Source organism: Manacus vitellinus, unplaced genomic scaffold (genome assembly GCF_001715985.3).
Source record: "Manacus vitellinus isolate BGI_N305 unplaced genomic scaffold, ASM171598v3 scaffold_0_pilon, whole genome shotgun sequence".
Classification (NCBI taxonomy): domain Eukaryota; kingdom Metazoa; phylum Chordata; class Aves; order Passeriformes; family Pipridae; genus Manacus; species Manacus vitellinus.
In genome coordinates, this window is record NW_021938789.1 from 27,910,504 (window position 1) to 27,923,563 (window position 13,060).

Here is a 13,060-nt window from a genome sequence, read left to right on the forward strand (position 1 = left end):
TGTCCTTACAGTTTTCAATAACTGGTATGATAGCATGGGGCCCCTGCTCCTTAAATTTCACATCTAGTCATCACACTTTCCTGTCTGCCTAACCAGTCCTTTTGTGGTTTAAAATGTGTATTCTCTGGTCTATCTGTTGTTTAGTATTGATGTATGCTGATAAATAACCACTTAACATATTCTGCAGAGGACAGCATTTTAACAGTGGATAGAATTAACCCTGTTCTCTTGCACAGTATTTAGGGACATAAGGAAGGAAAAATGGGATTTGATATACTTATTATTTCCTTTTATTTTGGAGGCAGTGTATAACTGGTTTTAGTTTGCAAAAAAATTTAAAAATTATCAAGGGAAAAAGAACAATTAGTATTTATAAAATATTTTAAAAAATCAATATATTTTATATAAGAAAGTATACTGGCTATGGAGGGCAGAAGACAACAGGATGATAAGCTGTCACTGCAGCATCAGTATTCATTAACCATTAAGTAGCTTTTTGCTATTCATTCAAAGCAAGAACACAGATAGAGATAAGGACTATCTAACTTCAAGAAAAAAATAGCAGGATAAAGAAACAAAAGAAGAAAAAGTCCTGCTGGAGAAGTGTCATAGGCTTACAAAGATGAAAAAAAGAGTGAACTGAGCTGTGTCTTTTCTATAACTTGGAGCTGTGATAACTCGAAATATTTTCAAGATGTCAACTGCAGGCAGAGGCTTCCTCCTTCTCAGTGGTAAGGTCAGCTGTACCTTGTGAATGGGAAAATGGATTTTTGTGTAATGAAGCAAACACTGCATTCATCAACCATTTAAATCAAGTTTTCCATTCAAAATCTATTGATTTTGAAGCCTCTGTTAGCCAGAAGTGCACAAGCTCTTAAATGTTTTGAGAATCTTAAAGGGCAACATGGAAAAAGGTCGATAAAAAATAATCCCTTTATGTGGTTTGTATTTTAAAAGCTCCTACAACAAAATTAGGAAAGTTTTTTTTCTTACTTTATAAATTGGTTGGATGATTCAGACTCAACATTACATACTAGAGACTTTGAGAAAACAAATGAACATATTATACCTGACCTATTAAATTTCAGAGAGAAATTAAAAAAAAAAAAAAAGAGAAGAAAACATCATCTTCCGTAGAGAAAAATCCAAGCTATTCCATAGTGAGGACATCATGCCATATGTAGCTTCTTGATCATGAGTTGCCTTCTAAACACAGCTAAGAGAGAAGCTTTGAAAATATGCAAAATCTTCCTGAAGTGTCTTTTCTGGAGTAAACTCTTCAGAAAAAGAGATTATGACAGGGCATGGGGGTAACACACACAAATATAATGTTTTGCCTGAAAACTATACCGAGCTTCTTGGAACTCCCAAAGATTGAATCTTGGTATCAGGTCCCCCTTATGAAACAGTGTGACCTGCCACCTTGAGCTCCCTGGCTTTGTTGTGGCCCTTTCTACAACACAAGACCCCAGCCCTGCTGGCCTCTAAGGCAGGATGGTCCAAGCCAGGCTCAGCATCATGCTGCTATCTCTGAGGACCCCACAACAACCAATGTGTTATCAAATATTTTAGAGTAAGCAGAAGTTCTGCTTCTCTGGATATGATGAGAGCTTTTCTATCCTCATCAAATATGACATGTAAATTCCTGTGAGAAATTTTGGTTGACAGCTAGCTTTCCTAGTAAGATCAACATTATTGCTCAGGATCCATGACCCCCTTCACGTGCTAGGTAGGAGAAACTTGTGCTCCTGTTTATTGATTTAAAATTACTATTACTTACAAATGAAATATGCAGAGTTTTGGAAGAAAACTGTTACAAAGTCTGGTGAAATAAGTAAGACATAAAGGAAGGAAATATTCTGAAAGAAGGAAAAAGATTGGTGCCTGTTTCACTCACCATTTTCTCCAGCAGGTACTGTTACAGGATGTGTTGGCACAGTATCAGGATTCACTTTTCCATTCTCAAATGTATCATTTTCAGTTTGCTGCAACTGCCAGTTGAGGCCAAATAGATGCATTGCTGGTGGTAGAGGATACAGGTTATTTGATACTTTTAACCATGATGACAAATAGCACAAATAATGACTTTTCATGCTTTGCACTGGAATATCAACTCATACATTAAAAAATTAAATTACATGAACAAGCATTTGCAGACTAATAGTTCAACTTAGCAGTGGCACTAAGCAATTACTACCACTGTCCTTTAATGATACAGTGCTTTCGGTGAGCACAGTTGACAGAAAGCTCACCAGCCTCATTTTGAGCCTTTTACCGGTCCCAAATCAATGTTCAAAAGGATAGGCAGTAATTATGTTCTTTTCTCTTTTTTCATTTTTGATCATTCTGAAGAGACAAATCATTTAAATGAGCTCCTAAATGACCTACTAAAATAAATTATTTCCCCAGCAGACAGATCCGTCCTGGTTAGCTTAGAAAGGAAAAAGAAAAAACGCAGGAAAAAAGGAAGGAAGGTGCTGTGGGTGCTGCAGGGCTTACCTAAACATGAACACTTCATGCTGTCAACAGCACCCCGCACAACCTCCAGTTACATGACCATTCCTCACATTAGTCTACAGAACAAGGCCAAGACCATAAGGAGAGCCAGACACTGGGGCACTTTGCTCTGATAATGATAAGCTAAGTTCCTGAAGTACTTAATACCACACAACCACATTTATTAGAAAAGGTGAGATCATGTTAAAAAGTTTAGCTAAGTTAATTAGGAAAGACAGAGTCAACTTGCCACGGTGTTAGGGGGAATTTTAGGGACCTTGATATCAGCAGGGATTAAGGAATGAACCCCACATCTAAACTTTTAGAGCAAAAATATGAAAAAACAAATCACTTGAATGCTATATTGTGATACACACAACATATGCAATTTTCTGCTATCTGTGGATTATTTAATTCTCTTCCAGTGTCTCTATAATACCACCAAAATATATTTTATTGTAATTATTTTGCATTTGGTATAACAAGTTTGCTCATTCCATGACAGCAGTTCTTTCAGTGCTAACAGGGAATAAAAATACACTGGAAAAAAATCTCTAATCATGTATTTTAACTATTAGTGCAAAATATAAGGAAGATAATTCACTGTACTTCGTTGCTTCTGCTCCTTCTGTCTCTGAAGCAGATCACTGCTATAGTAGATGTTATTAATTTCTTCTATCCAAATGACAAAAGATTCTTCTTCCCTTTTGGTTTCATCTCTGATCTTCTGATCTCTCTGTATTGACCATAGCAACTCTTACTTAAGATGAACAGGCATTAGTGGAAGTTTCATCAGGCAGACAGCAAAAACTGCAGAATTAAGATCCTGTCTGCTAGGTCTTTGCCTTAAAACCTCCCCCTTAACTTGAACAAAACAAAAAACCAGAATGCAACTAAAGACCTATTACTGAATACTTCAGAGACTGAAATCCACGCTACACATGACATATTCTCTTTGTTCCGAGACTCTGACTCTACTATTACTCTTCCTTCTCAGACCTTAAATTGCCTGTCAAAGCCTGATAATGTAGAATGTTCCCTGACCCTAAAAACTTCTTTTTTTTTTTCCCCTCTCATCTTTTTTAAAGACATAAATCTGACTGTCACCATTTCTGGCACATCACTAGAATTAGCCATTTTTATTTTGACCGTACCTCAGCTGAAATCTTTATTTATGAATCATTTAATCTTTATTTAAGAATCATTTAATGATTATATTTGTTTTAATATATTTCAACAAAATCTCTACGGTCAAACTCTACTATATGTTACGCTAGTTCATTTTCCTTGCAGCAATTAAAGTCCACAAATAGCTAAGTATTTCATGATTTAAACCCAGTACATTTCTTATTTTCAGTCTGGAGGTCTAAATCACCTCTCTTAATTATGTTGTCTTCTAACTCTTCTTATTAATTCTTCAGAAGGAAGAAAAAGAAAGTGACATTAATTTTGTAGCTCTAGAAGTGCATCCCTTCTGAACACATGAGCTTAGAATATCATTAACATCTGCTGGTACTATGTACATGCCCTGTGCCTCTTCACAGTCCACTGGAAGATCAGAAGGGGAAGCTCCGAAATGACCTTTCAGCCATTCCCTCATAATTCAAAACAGCTGGAATTCGAAGTCTTCAAAGGCAAGGACTGTGGGATCTATATTGATTATATCTCACAGAACCATAGCTACTGCAAGGTAAGTGACAATTACCTTTTCTTTGTGTTTTTACTGATGTGAGTCCTACTGTAGTTTACTGTCAAACATAGTATTAGCTGTGTCCCTCAAAAATACTATTCCTCTCTCAACTTCGACAATGAACTAACAAAAAGTTCAATAAACAATGTTTAATAAAAATGAACAGATGGATATATGCAGCTGTTTCACAGATTGTGAATAGAGGAATGTTTTCTAAGCAGACAAAAAATGTTGCTAGACAATTCCAATGACATCCTAAAACTTACAGTGTGTACTACTACACTAAATAATTCAACTATCTAATCTCGGTGAGATAGTGCTATGGCATTTAGAGAATTCTCCTTTCAGTACAAATATATCAGAAAAACATGAAAGAAACAGGCTTGTTGATAAAGTATCAAAATACAACACAGAATTTCTTTAGACATGGGGAACTTCAAGAACACGGGTAAATTGACTGATTAAGACAAATTCAGGCACTATTTTGTCAATCAGAATTGGTCTCTTCTTAGCCAGTCATCAATATAAAAGCAAACTTTAAGTCCTTATCAGTTTTATAAGGACAGCAAGGCCCCTGATAAAAATTCTTGATGTCACCATGAATCTGATAAGCAGCACTTGGTACTGGTATCGCAGCAGGGTATCTGAGACTTTCAAGTCAAATGGTATGAACTAGTTCTGAATTTCCAAAGGGAGACTGATGCAGGCAGACTGCAGTGGTGTATGTTTGTTTGATTTCCTCTGATCTAGAAAAGGATGAAGGCTTTCTTCTACCTTTGGGATGGGGATGTAAGAGTTCAATCCCCTCCTCTGTTTCTATTGTGTTCAGAGAAATAGTAGGTTTATTCCTTTCTATAATGAATTTGATATATGAAGCAAAATTAAAGCAAAAGCACATGAAGAAAATACATTTCTCTATTTCCTGCTGCTATTTTAGTCCCAAATCTAATGTAAGACAGTTTCTTGATTTTTGGATTAAATATTGCCTGTCAAGTCTGGTTTATTCTCACTGAACTTGCATTTATTTGATGTCAGAGAATGACAATGAAGTCAAGAGACCCTTCCTAGAGTTACTAATTCTCAGTCTGCCAAATCTATGAAGCTGCCAACACTGGAATGACTTTCAATACTGGTATAACTTTGCTGCCAGCGAGGACTTGTCTGAGAATGCCAGATGCCTCTAACCAGAAGGCATACAGATTGTGATGGCTGTGGTCATGGATCACAACTACTCAATCCAAATAACCCACAGGTGCAAGCATGGATGAATTCTCAGGGGATGAGAGAAAAGACAGGTTATCACAATTCCAAATGTGCCCACAAACCCTAACAAAAGCTCCTTTTACTTGTATCAAGACTGGGATGATTGTTCCCATTGTGGAACAGATGAACAGAAGAACAGATGATGACGTCTGGGGCAAAGGAGTCCAGGAAGGCTGGATGTGCTTTAAAGAAGAAAATCTTCAAGGTGCAGGAGCAGGCTGTTCCCATGTGCCAAAAGATGAGCTGGTGGGGAAGAGGAAGGCCTGTATGAACAGAGACCTTTAGATGGAACTCAGTGTGAAAAAGAGGGTTTATCGTCTCTGGAAAAAACTGCCAGCATCTCAGGAAGACTACAAGGATGTTCTGACACCGTGCAGGGAGAAAATTATAAGAGCCAAATCCCATCTAGAACTAAATCTGGCACTGCTGTAAAAGATGACAAAAACTGTTTTTACAAACACTCAGCAAAGAAAAGGAGGGCCAAGGAGAACCTCCATCCTTTTTTTGATAAACATAGTGACAAAAGATGAGGAAAAAGCTGAGGTAATTAATGCCTTCTTTGTCTCAGTCATGAATAACAAGTCCAGCTGTCATCAAGGTATCCAGCCCCCAGAGCTGGAAGACAGAGAAACAGAGCAGAATGAAGGTCCCATAATCCAAGGGGAAATGGTCAGTCACCTGCTATGCAACTTAGACACACACCAAGTCCATAGGACTCGATGGGACTCACCCAAGAGGACTGAGGGAAATGACAGAGGAGCTCTCCAAGCCATCTTTAATAATTTACCAGCAGTCCTGGTAAATCAGAGAGGTCCCAGGTGACTGGAAGTTGGCAAATGTGATGCCCATCTACAAGAGGGGTCAAAAACAGGACCCAGGAGGGAACTACAAGCCTGTCAGCCTGACCTCAGTGTTGGGAAGGTCATGGAGTAGATCATCTTGAGTACCATCATGGAATATGTACAGGACAACCAGGGGATCAGGCCCTGACAGCATGGGTTTAGGAAAGGCAGGTCCTGCTTGACCAACCCGATCTCCTTCTAGGACAAAGTGATCTGCTTAGTGGATGAGGAAAAGGCTGTGGATGTTATCTACTGCGACTTTAGTAAAGCCTTTGCCACCATTTTCCACAGCATTCTCCTGGAGAAACTGGCTTCCCAAGGTATGGGCGGGGGTGTACTCTTTGCTGGGTTAAAAACTGACTGGATGGCCAGGCCCAGAGAATGGTGGTGAATGGAATAATATCGAGCTGGTGGTCAGTCATGACTGAGGGGAAACGTTCTTGCTCTCTACAACTACCTGAAAACAGGTTGTAGTGAGGTGGGTATCAGTTTCTTCTCCCAGGTAACAATTAACAGGCTGAGAGCAAATGGCCTCAAATTATGCCAGGAGAGGTTTAGATTAGGTATTAGGAAAAAATTTTTCATGGCAAGCATTGCAAAGCATTGGAACAAACTGTCCAGAGTAGTGGACTCACCATCCCCAAAAGTGTTCAATAAACTTTTGGACACGACTCTTGAGGACACTGTTTAATTGTAAACATGGTGGTGGTGCTGGGTTGATAGCTGGATTTGATCTTAAAGGTCTTTTCCATCTTTAACTGTTCTATGATTCTAGGATCTTCTTCCTAGTCTGCTGTTTCAGTCCCCGTATCTATTCTGCAAAGTAATCTCTAGGTACCAAGAGATCTTCGTTTGCTGAAGCTACGACAGCATTTGGGACTGAGTTGTTTAAGGTGGTACTTGTACAGCTACTGGACAAATTATCTGCCTGGCCAGCCTTTAGAATGTGGTGACAGTTTAAATGGTGAGGAGACCATTCTCTCTAACAGAGTGAGAAGAAGAGGTATCAGAGACAGGGAAGCTCCCTAGGATCTGGGCTGCTCTTGGCATGAACACAGCACTGGTGTCTGTGTCTGGGAGGTGCTGGTGGATATGGCTAAATTGACCAGAACAGACCTCAAACATAAAAGCAGTAACAAATTAATAGATGGGCTTTTGCCCCCTGCGGTCCCCCACCACTTCCATGCCAAATGGACTGTGATATTCAAAAATTCAGAGCTCAGATTAAAGGAGCACATTTATACCTACAATAGCCTTGATGCTAACATAAACATGCTATCATTTGTTGCAGGCTATTGGGCAATCTTACCACCTGTCACCACAGAGTTCACTGAAGGGTTTCTGAACCATGTTAAACTGCTTTTTCAAGCTTGGTTGATCTTGTCTTTCACTGTGTAATTGAGGTCTAGTTATTTTGGTTTGTAACCAGTCTACAAAACCTTCATGTCCACTCAATAATTAAAATAGCAACTAAGAATACATTTCACAGCAAACACTTGAAAAAATATGACCAGTTTACACTGTGTAAAACATTTTGTAATAATCTGCTTCAGGAAGAGGTTGCAGGCTATCAGGCTTTTTCATTCTTTCATCATTGCCATCCCATTTATTGTGCATGCTCCTTTCTCAAGCTAGTATTTCTGTGCGTTATGCATTCCCTTTACAAGGAACTTGTTCTTGAGCAAACACACTGTATTATCACTTCAAAACCCTCTTCAATTCTTTAGCATCCAAAATGAAATCAGGCTCTATTAGTAGGTAGTAAGAGAAATGGATAATTTATGTAATTATGTGGCAGAACTGGAACTGTGAGAGCTGACAACTACCTGCTGCATTTGACTGGGGAGTGCCTTCCCTTTGTTGCCTTGCTCACTATCTCAAAGTTCTCTTCTGCCAAAGTTATGACAGGCATAAAAAAGAATTGTAACAGAAAACCAATTTATGTAGCTGTTTCTCTGTTTAGCAAGAACTGGACTTGTCTGAATTTTTTTCCCCCTTCTTGTACACTTGGTTAACAGTGATAAGAGGATACAGACAGCTGGTTAATAAAGAAAATAGACAGGTGTTAGAATGATCCAGTGTCCAGGATGTAGCTCTGAATGGAAAACAAAGTTTGGACTCAGATGTGAATACACACACTATGATGGGGTTTATGACTGCTATCAGAAAGGAAGAATATTTTTTTTTATAAAAGAGTAGCAATATAAAGTAAAAGCCAGAGAAACTTATTGTTCTGGTCAAAATTCAAGGATGTTTCTACTGTAACTCACCAGGATCAGCCACATTTTTTTCTAAAGTACTATAAATGACAATTAGGTTCACATGAAAAACAAAGGGCATAGCAAACACACTGTGAGCTGTGCAGGCGAAAGCTTAACAGATGCAGATGATAAGGATGCACAAACAAAACCATACACATACAAGCAGAGGCTTTATTCACAGAAGCAGTCCTACAGTAAGTAGAGGGGGTAACCCTCTGAAGTACCAGTCACAAGTGCCAGCAATTCAACAGCTTCCATTCTGCATCTGGTAAACTTGCTTTTTCAGGAAAGAATTCTAAAGGTGACACAGGGTGTTTCAGGGGAAGAAGAATTCACACGTGGGAGGATTCTTTTAAGTAGAAAGAAGAAGAAACAGAGTTGCCTGAATTGGGAAAGGTGCTTCCAGTGTTGCTTTTCTTAGAATAACAAGAGATGAAAAATTAACACTAGACAGCAGAAAAAAACCCCACTGTCTATCCCTAACAGCAAGCATCTCCCCAAGACCTCTGAAGATAATGTCTATGGTGGATGTTCTACAAACATAAAGAACTCAAAGCAGTGGGGAAAGTTGGCAAGAGGAATTGAATGATGTTGGCGATCCTCCTCCCCTTCTCCCATGTGTTCTACGAGGTATGGTAATCAAGTCTTATTATTAACGAAGATGTGCTTGAATATGAGCTCCTTGGTAAGATATTGAACTCATCTTCCAGGACTGCCACTGCTACATACTTCTGGGTGCCAGTGCTTTCAAACCATAATTTATAAGATTGCTTCCCTAGAATTAATAGAATAATATATATGCACACTTGCATACAAGGCAAAGTGAATATAACTTATATTTAAAGCAAGGCAAAAAGATTATAATTTAAACTAAGCAAATTGCAATTATTGCTCAATCTTGTTGAAGGATTATCTTCTAGTTCATCTCCCTGCTGGCAATACATTTTAAAATGAAATATTTGAACACTGAAGTGGTTTTTAAAATTATCTTCCATATATTTTTCTTGAAGCCATAATTAGAATCTAAACCTATTTTATTCTGAAGGACCTGAAGTGGACCACAAGAAGTGCAAATGAACTGTCAGTGATTTGCATTCATTTGCTTTTTTCTCAGATAATAGGATACCTTGGATGTTGCTGCAGATCAAACAGTGAATTAAAAATAGTTAATTAAAATTTTAAATAAAGTGAATTAAAAGTTACAAAGACAGGTTCTTTATTTATTACTGTTTTTCTCAAATCAATGAAAAGCCTGTTATTTTTAAATTTAAAATAACTTTAAAGTACATGCTTTTGAGCATCTTCAAAAAATCAGTCACCAGCAGCATCATATAAAAGTTGCTGAACATATACTCTGAATGTAAAACATTTTATTATAGCATTATATGAAAAACTTAGTAATAACTATCAAGATCAATACAGTAACTGAAAAAGTGTGGTCTTTTCCCTTTTATCCTGAACAGTTGAATGGGTCTATTGATTTTACTATTTCATCTGCAAAAAAAATCCAACCTTTCTAGTCTACTTCTCATTTTCTCTTGAAGCCTTTTAACAAAGAATTTGCAAAATACATCACAAAAATTTTCATAGAAAAAGATATAGCAACAAAGATATATCAACTACTTACTATGGATAAACTTACTCTCTTTGACCACTAATCAAAGATGAGTACATGCCATTTTAAAGTATTGTTGCATCTGAACTGTTAAGAAATGTGTGGTGGTCTTGGAGTAAATATTTTTACTACATTCACCCAAAAATGGTTCCTCTGAAAACTTGTACAGCTATATGTCTCATTTCAGTTGTCAAGCCTGGTGGCTTGTTATGTAACAACGGTCTAATTCTGTCAACTGCATTATGTGAGGCACATTCAAAGCTTAAGGGAGAATCCAGATTTCTTAAAACAGAAACAAAGATCATTATTCAGTAGCCTCTTATTTAAGTAAGATGTATCTGTTATGTCCTGTTTCAGATTTGTCCATTTATTCTGATGAACAGCCAATCTACCCCATTTTGTAATAGTCTTCAGTGTTACCTAAATGGTCTTTAGTATTATCCTGGGCTTTCTCCTGAATATAGCTTATTTTTTTTCAGCTAATGTTGTTTACAGTCTAACAAGATGGTGAAAAATCATTACAGGTGAAGAGATGATGGGGAAGTGCAAATTAGATTGCTGACTCTTCTGAGACAAGGGCTGTTCTGTCTCTTTTAGTTCACACAAAAGCATGAAAACATTCTGTAAATTTTGGGTTTCTATCTAATAATGTCATAATAAATGATTTTGTTTTCAAGTATTGTGGGGGAGAAAAAAATGCCCCTGATTTACACTTCTCAAGACTGGGTTGACTGCAGGCTAATAACTTTTCTGTATTCCTTCAGGCATTTCCTTACCTTATTCCTTTTCAATCTTTGACTCCTTCCTTTCCATCCTTAAACTTACTTTCTGGAACAGCTGAGGCTCAGGTTTGTCCTTATCTATTTTAGTTTTTTCCCACAAGACTCCAACAAGAAGTCTTGCTTCATCCTTTAGATCACAGCCTTCATAACACAAGAGTGTTAAGAAACGCAACGACAATGTCATGTCTCAAAATTTGCTGGAAACACCTTTCTTAGGCAAGAGCATCGATGAATCATCCAACCATTTTTACAGTTCAAAAACCTTATTTATTACAAAAGAATCAAACACCCCAAACCCAACAAAAAACCTCACAAATCTCTTAGGGATATAATAATAATAAAGTGGCACTATATGATCATGCATAACCTATTTGCATGTTGATGGCACAGAGAAGTGCAGTCTGATGAAAAGATTTATGAACCAAAGGAGAAAGAAAACAGGAGCCAATTAATGCAATGTTCAAAGGACACACTGAGCTGGGATTTTATAGTATATAGCAAAACACTTGTGTTGCATATTTCCATCTCATGACTGGCTAAAAAAGATCAAAGCTTTTTTATTCCATATTAAGAATGACAGAATACTACAGTAAACATGCAATAAGGAGAAATGTAATAAGCTTTAATAGAAGATGATAATAAGGTTTGATAAGAACTTTTGGAATGTCACCAAATCTGAAATGTAAGATGAAAGCATCTGCATGTAGAGATTGTAGTGTGTTATTTGGAACCCCACAGAGCTAAACTGTGATTAGAACTCCATATTTTTCCATAAATTAGCTTTTGTTTTGAATTTCCTGCTGAGATCATATGCAAGTTGATTGAACGTGCAAGTCAATATATAGGTTTCCTAATCCTTTGCTGTTTTTTAGGCTTCATGATATCACAGTTACAGCAGTCCACTTGTAGATCAAAGGTACATGACTGATGCCAAAAGAAAACAGCCTACAACCTCTTTACAAAACTTCTTCATGGTGATTTAGACCTATCCATGACAATTACCACTTACCTACCTGAACTGAGCAAATATATATATATGCATAAACCAACCATTCCATGCAGGTCAACTTGCAAACCCACAGAATTTTCACTTAAATTTGGACACTTAAAGATCACAAAGAATGGACACGCTGAGTTTACCATCAAAGAGGCCTTTTTACACAACTCTACCTTACTCCAACACCTCCAGTGTAAACCTGTAAGCCATTAGGTACCTGCATAAGCAAATATCTTGTGCAAATCCTTGGTTCAAAACCCCAAGCTCATTGACAGCAGTCATGCTCTTACTGAAACCTCTCCACCACCCTAGGGACTGGTTCCTAAATGAAGCATCCTCTATTATATTGTCACTAATACGTTTTATGTGCATTGGAATAACACGCTATATTTCTCCACTAAAGTGAAATGTGGTTTTTATGAAACTACTCCTGCAAAGTTATACAGTAGGTACATAAGAAATACTATCAATAAAAAGCAAACAGAAAAAATAATTTACCATATATGATTTATGAAAGGAAACTATGACATAAAGACAACCTTACTGTTAATTGTTTGTAAAGTCAGTGATCACTTGCAAGCCAGTTTGTAAGCAACTCTGTATTTTGTAACAGTTATGTAAGCCTTGGGAAAAACAAGTTAGGATTAGAGTTTCACATTAATTTTTTTCCCCTTTAAAGTTAAATCAGCTACAACACTGAACTGTAAAATCTTACAAGCGATATTAAGAATAGCCAATCTTAGCTCTAAAGTCACCTATAAAATTCATGAAGAAAACCAACTACTCCTTTTACTGTGTGAAAATACATTGGATCAGTAATAAGGATGTGTTTTAAAGTTATCCTCTACTTTTGGCTATAGCTGAATTCAAATAAGAGAGATGTGGAGTGAGTCAAATGAGGACCCACTGTCCAGCAAAAATACCTCAGTAAAAAGTGGTTTGAGACTTGGCATTTCAAAGATGAAAGAGAAGGTTAAACACTTTCAAAGATGACACTTTCAAAAGTGAAGATAAATTTATTGTCCCCAGTTATTGTGTAACACCTTGTGAACCCATGAAATCAGTGGTTAGCAACAGGTTAACTCTATGCAGCTGGGTATTGTTTTAATTTTCA

General features: G+C 37.2%; 1 protein-coding gene across 8 annotated transcripts in view; it reads right to left on the bottom strand.

Moving 5' to 3' along the window:
* Positions 1–13,060, bottom strand: part of TENM3 (teneurin transmembrane protein 3) — a 381,689-nt gene that overhangs the window by 94,333 nt on the left and 274,296 nt on the right. For all 8 annotated transcript variants that reach the window (XM_018070569.2, XM_018070609.2, XM_018070616.2 and 5 more), the window contains one exon: positions 1,898–2,020. In XM_018070569.2, coding sequence (XP_017926058.1) covers positions 1,898–2,020 — 123 coding nt within the window. The remainder of the gene's footprint in view (positions 1–1,897; positions 2,021–13,060) is intronic.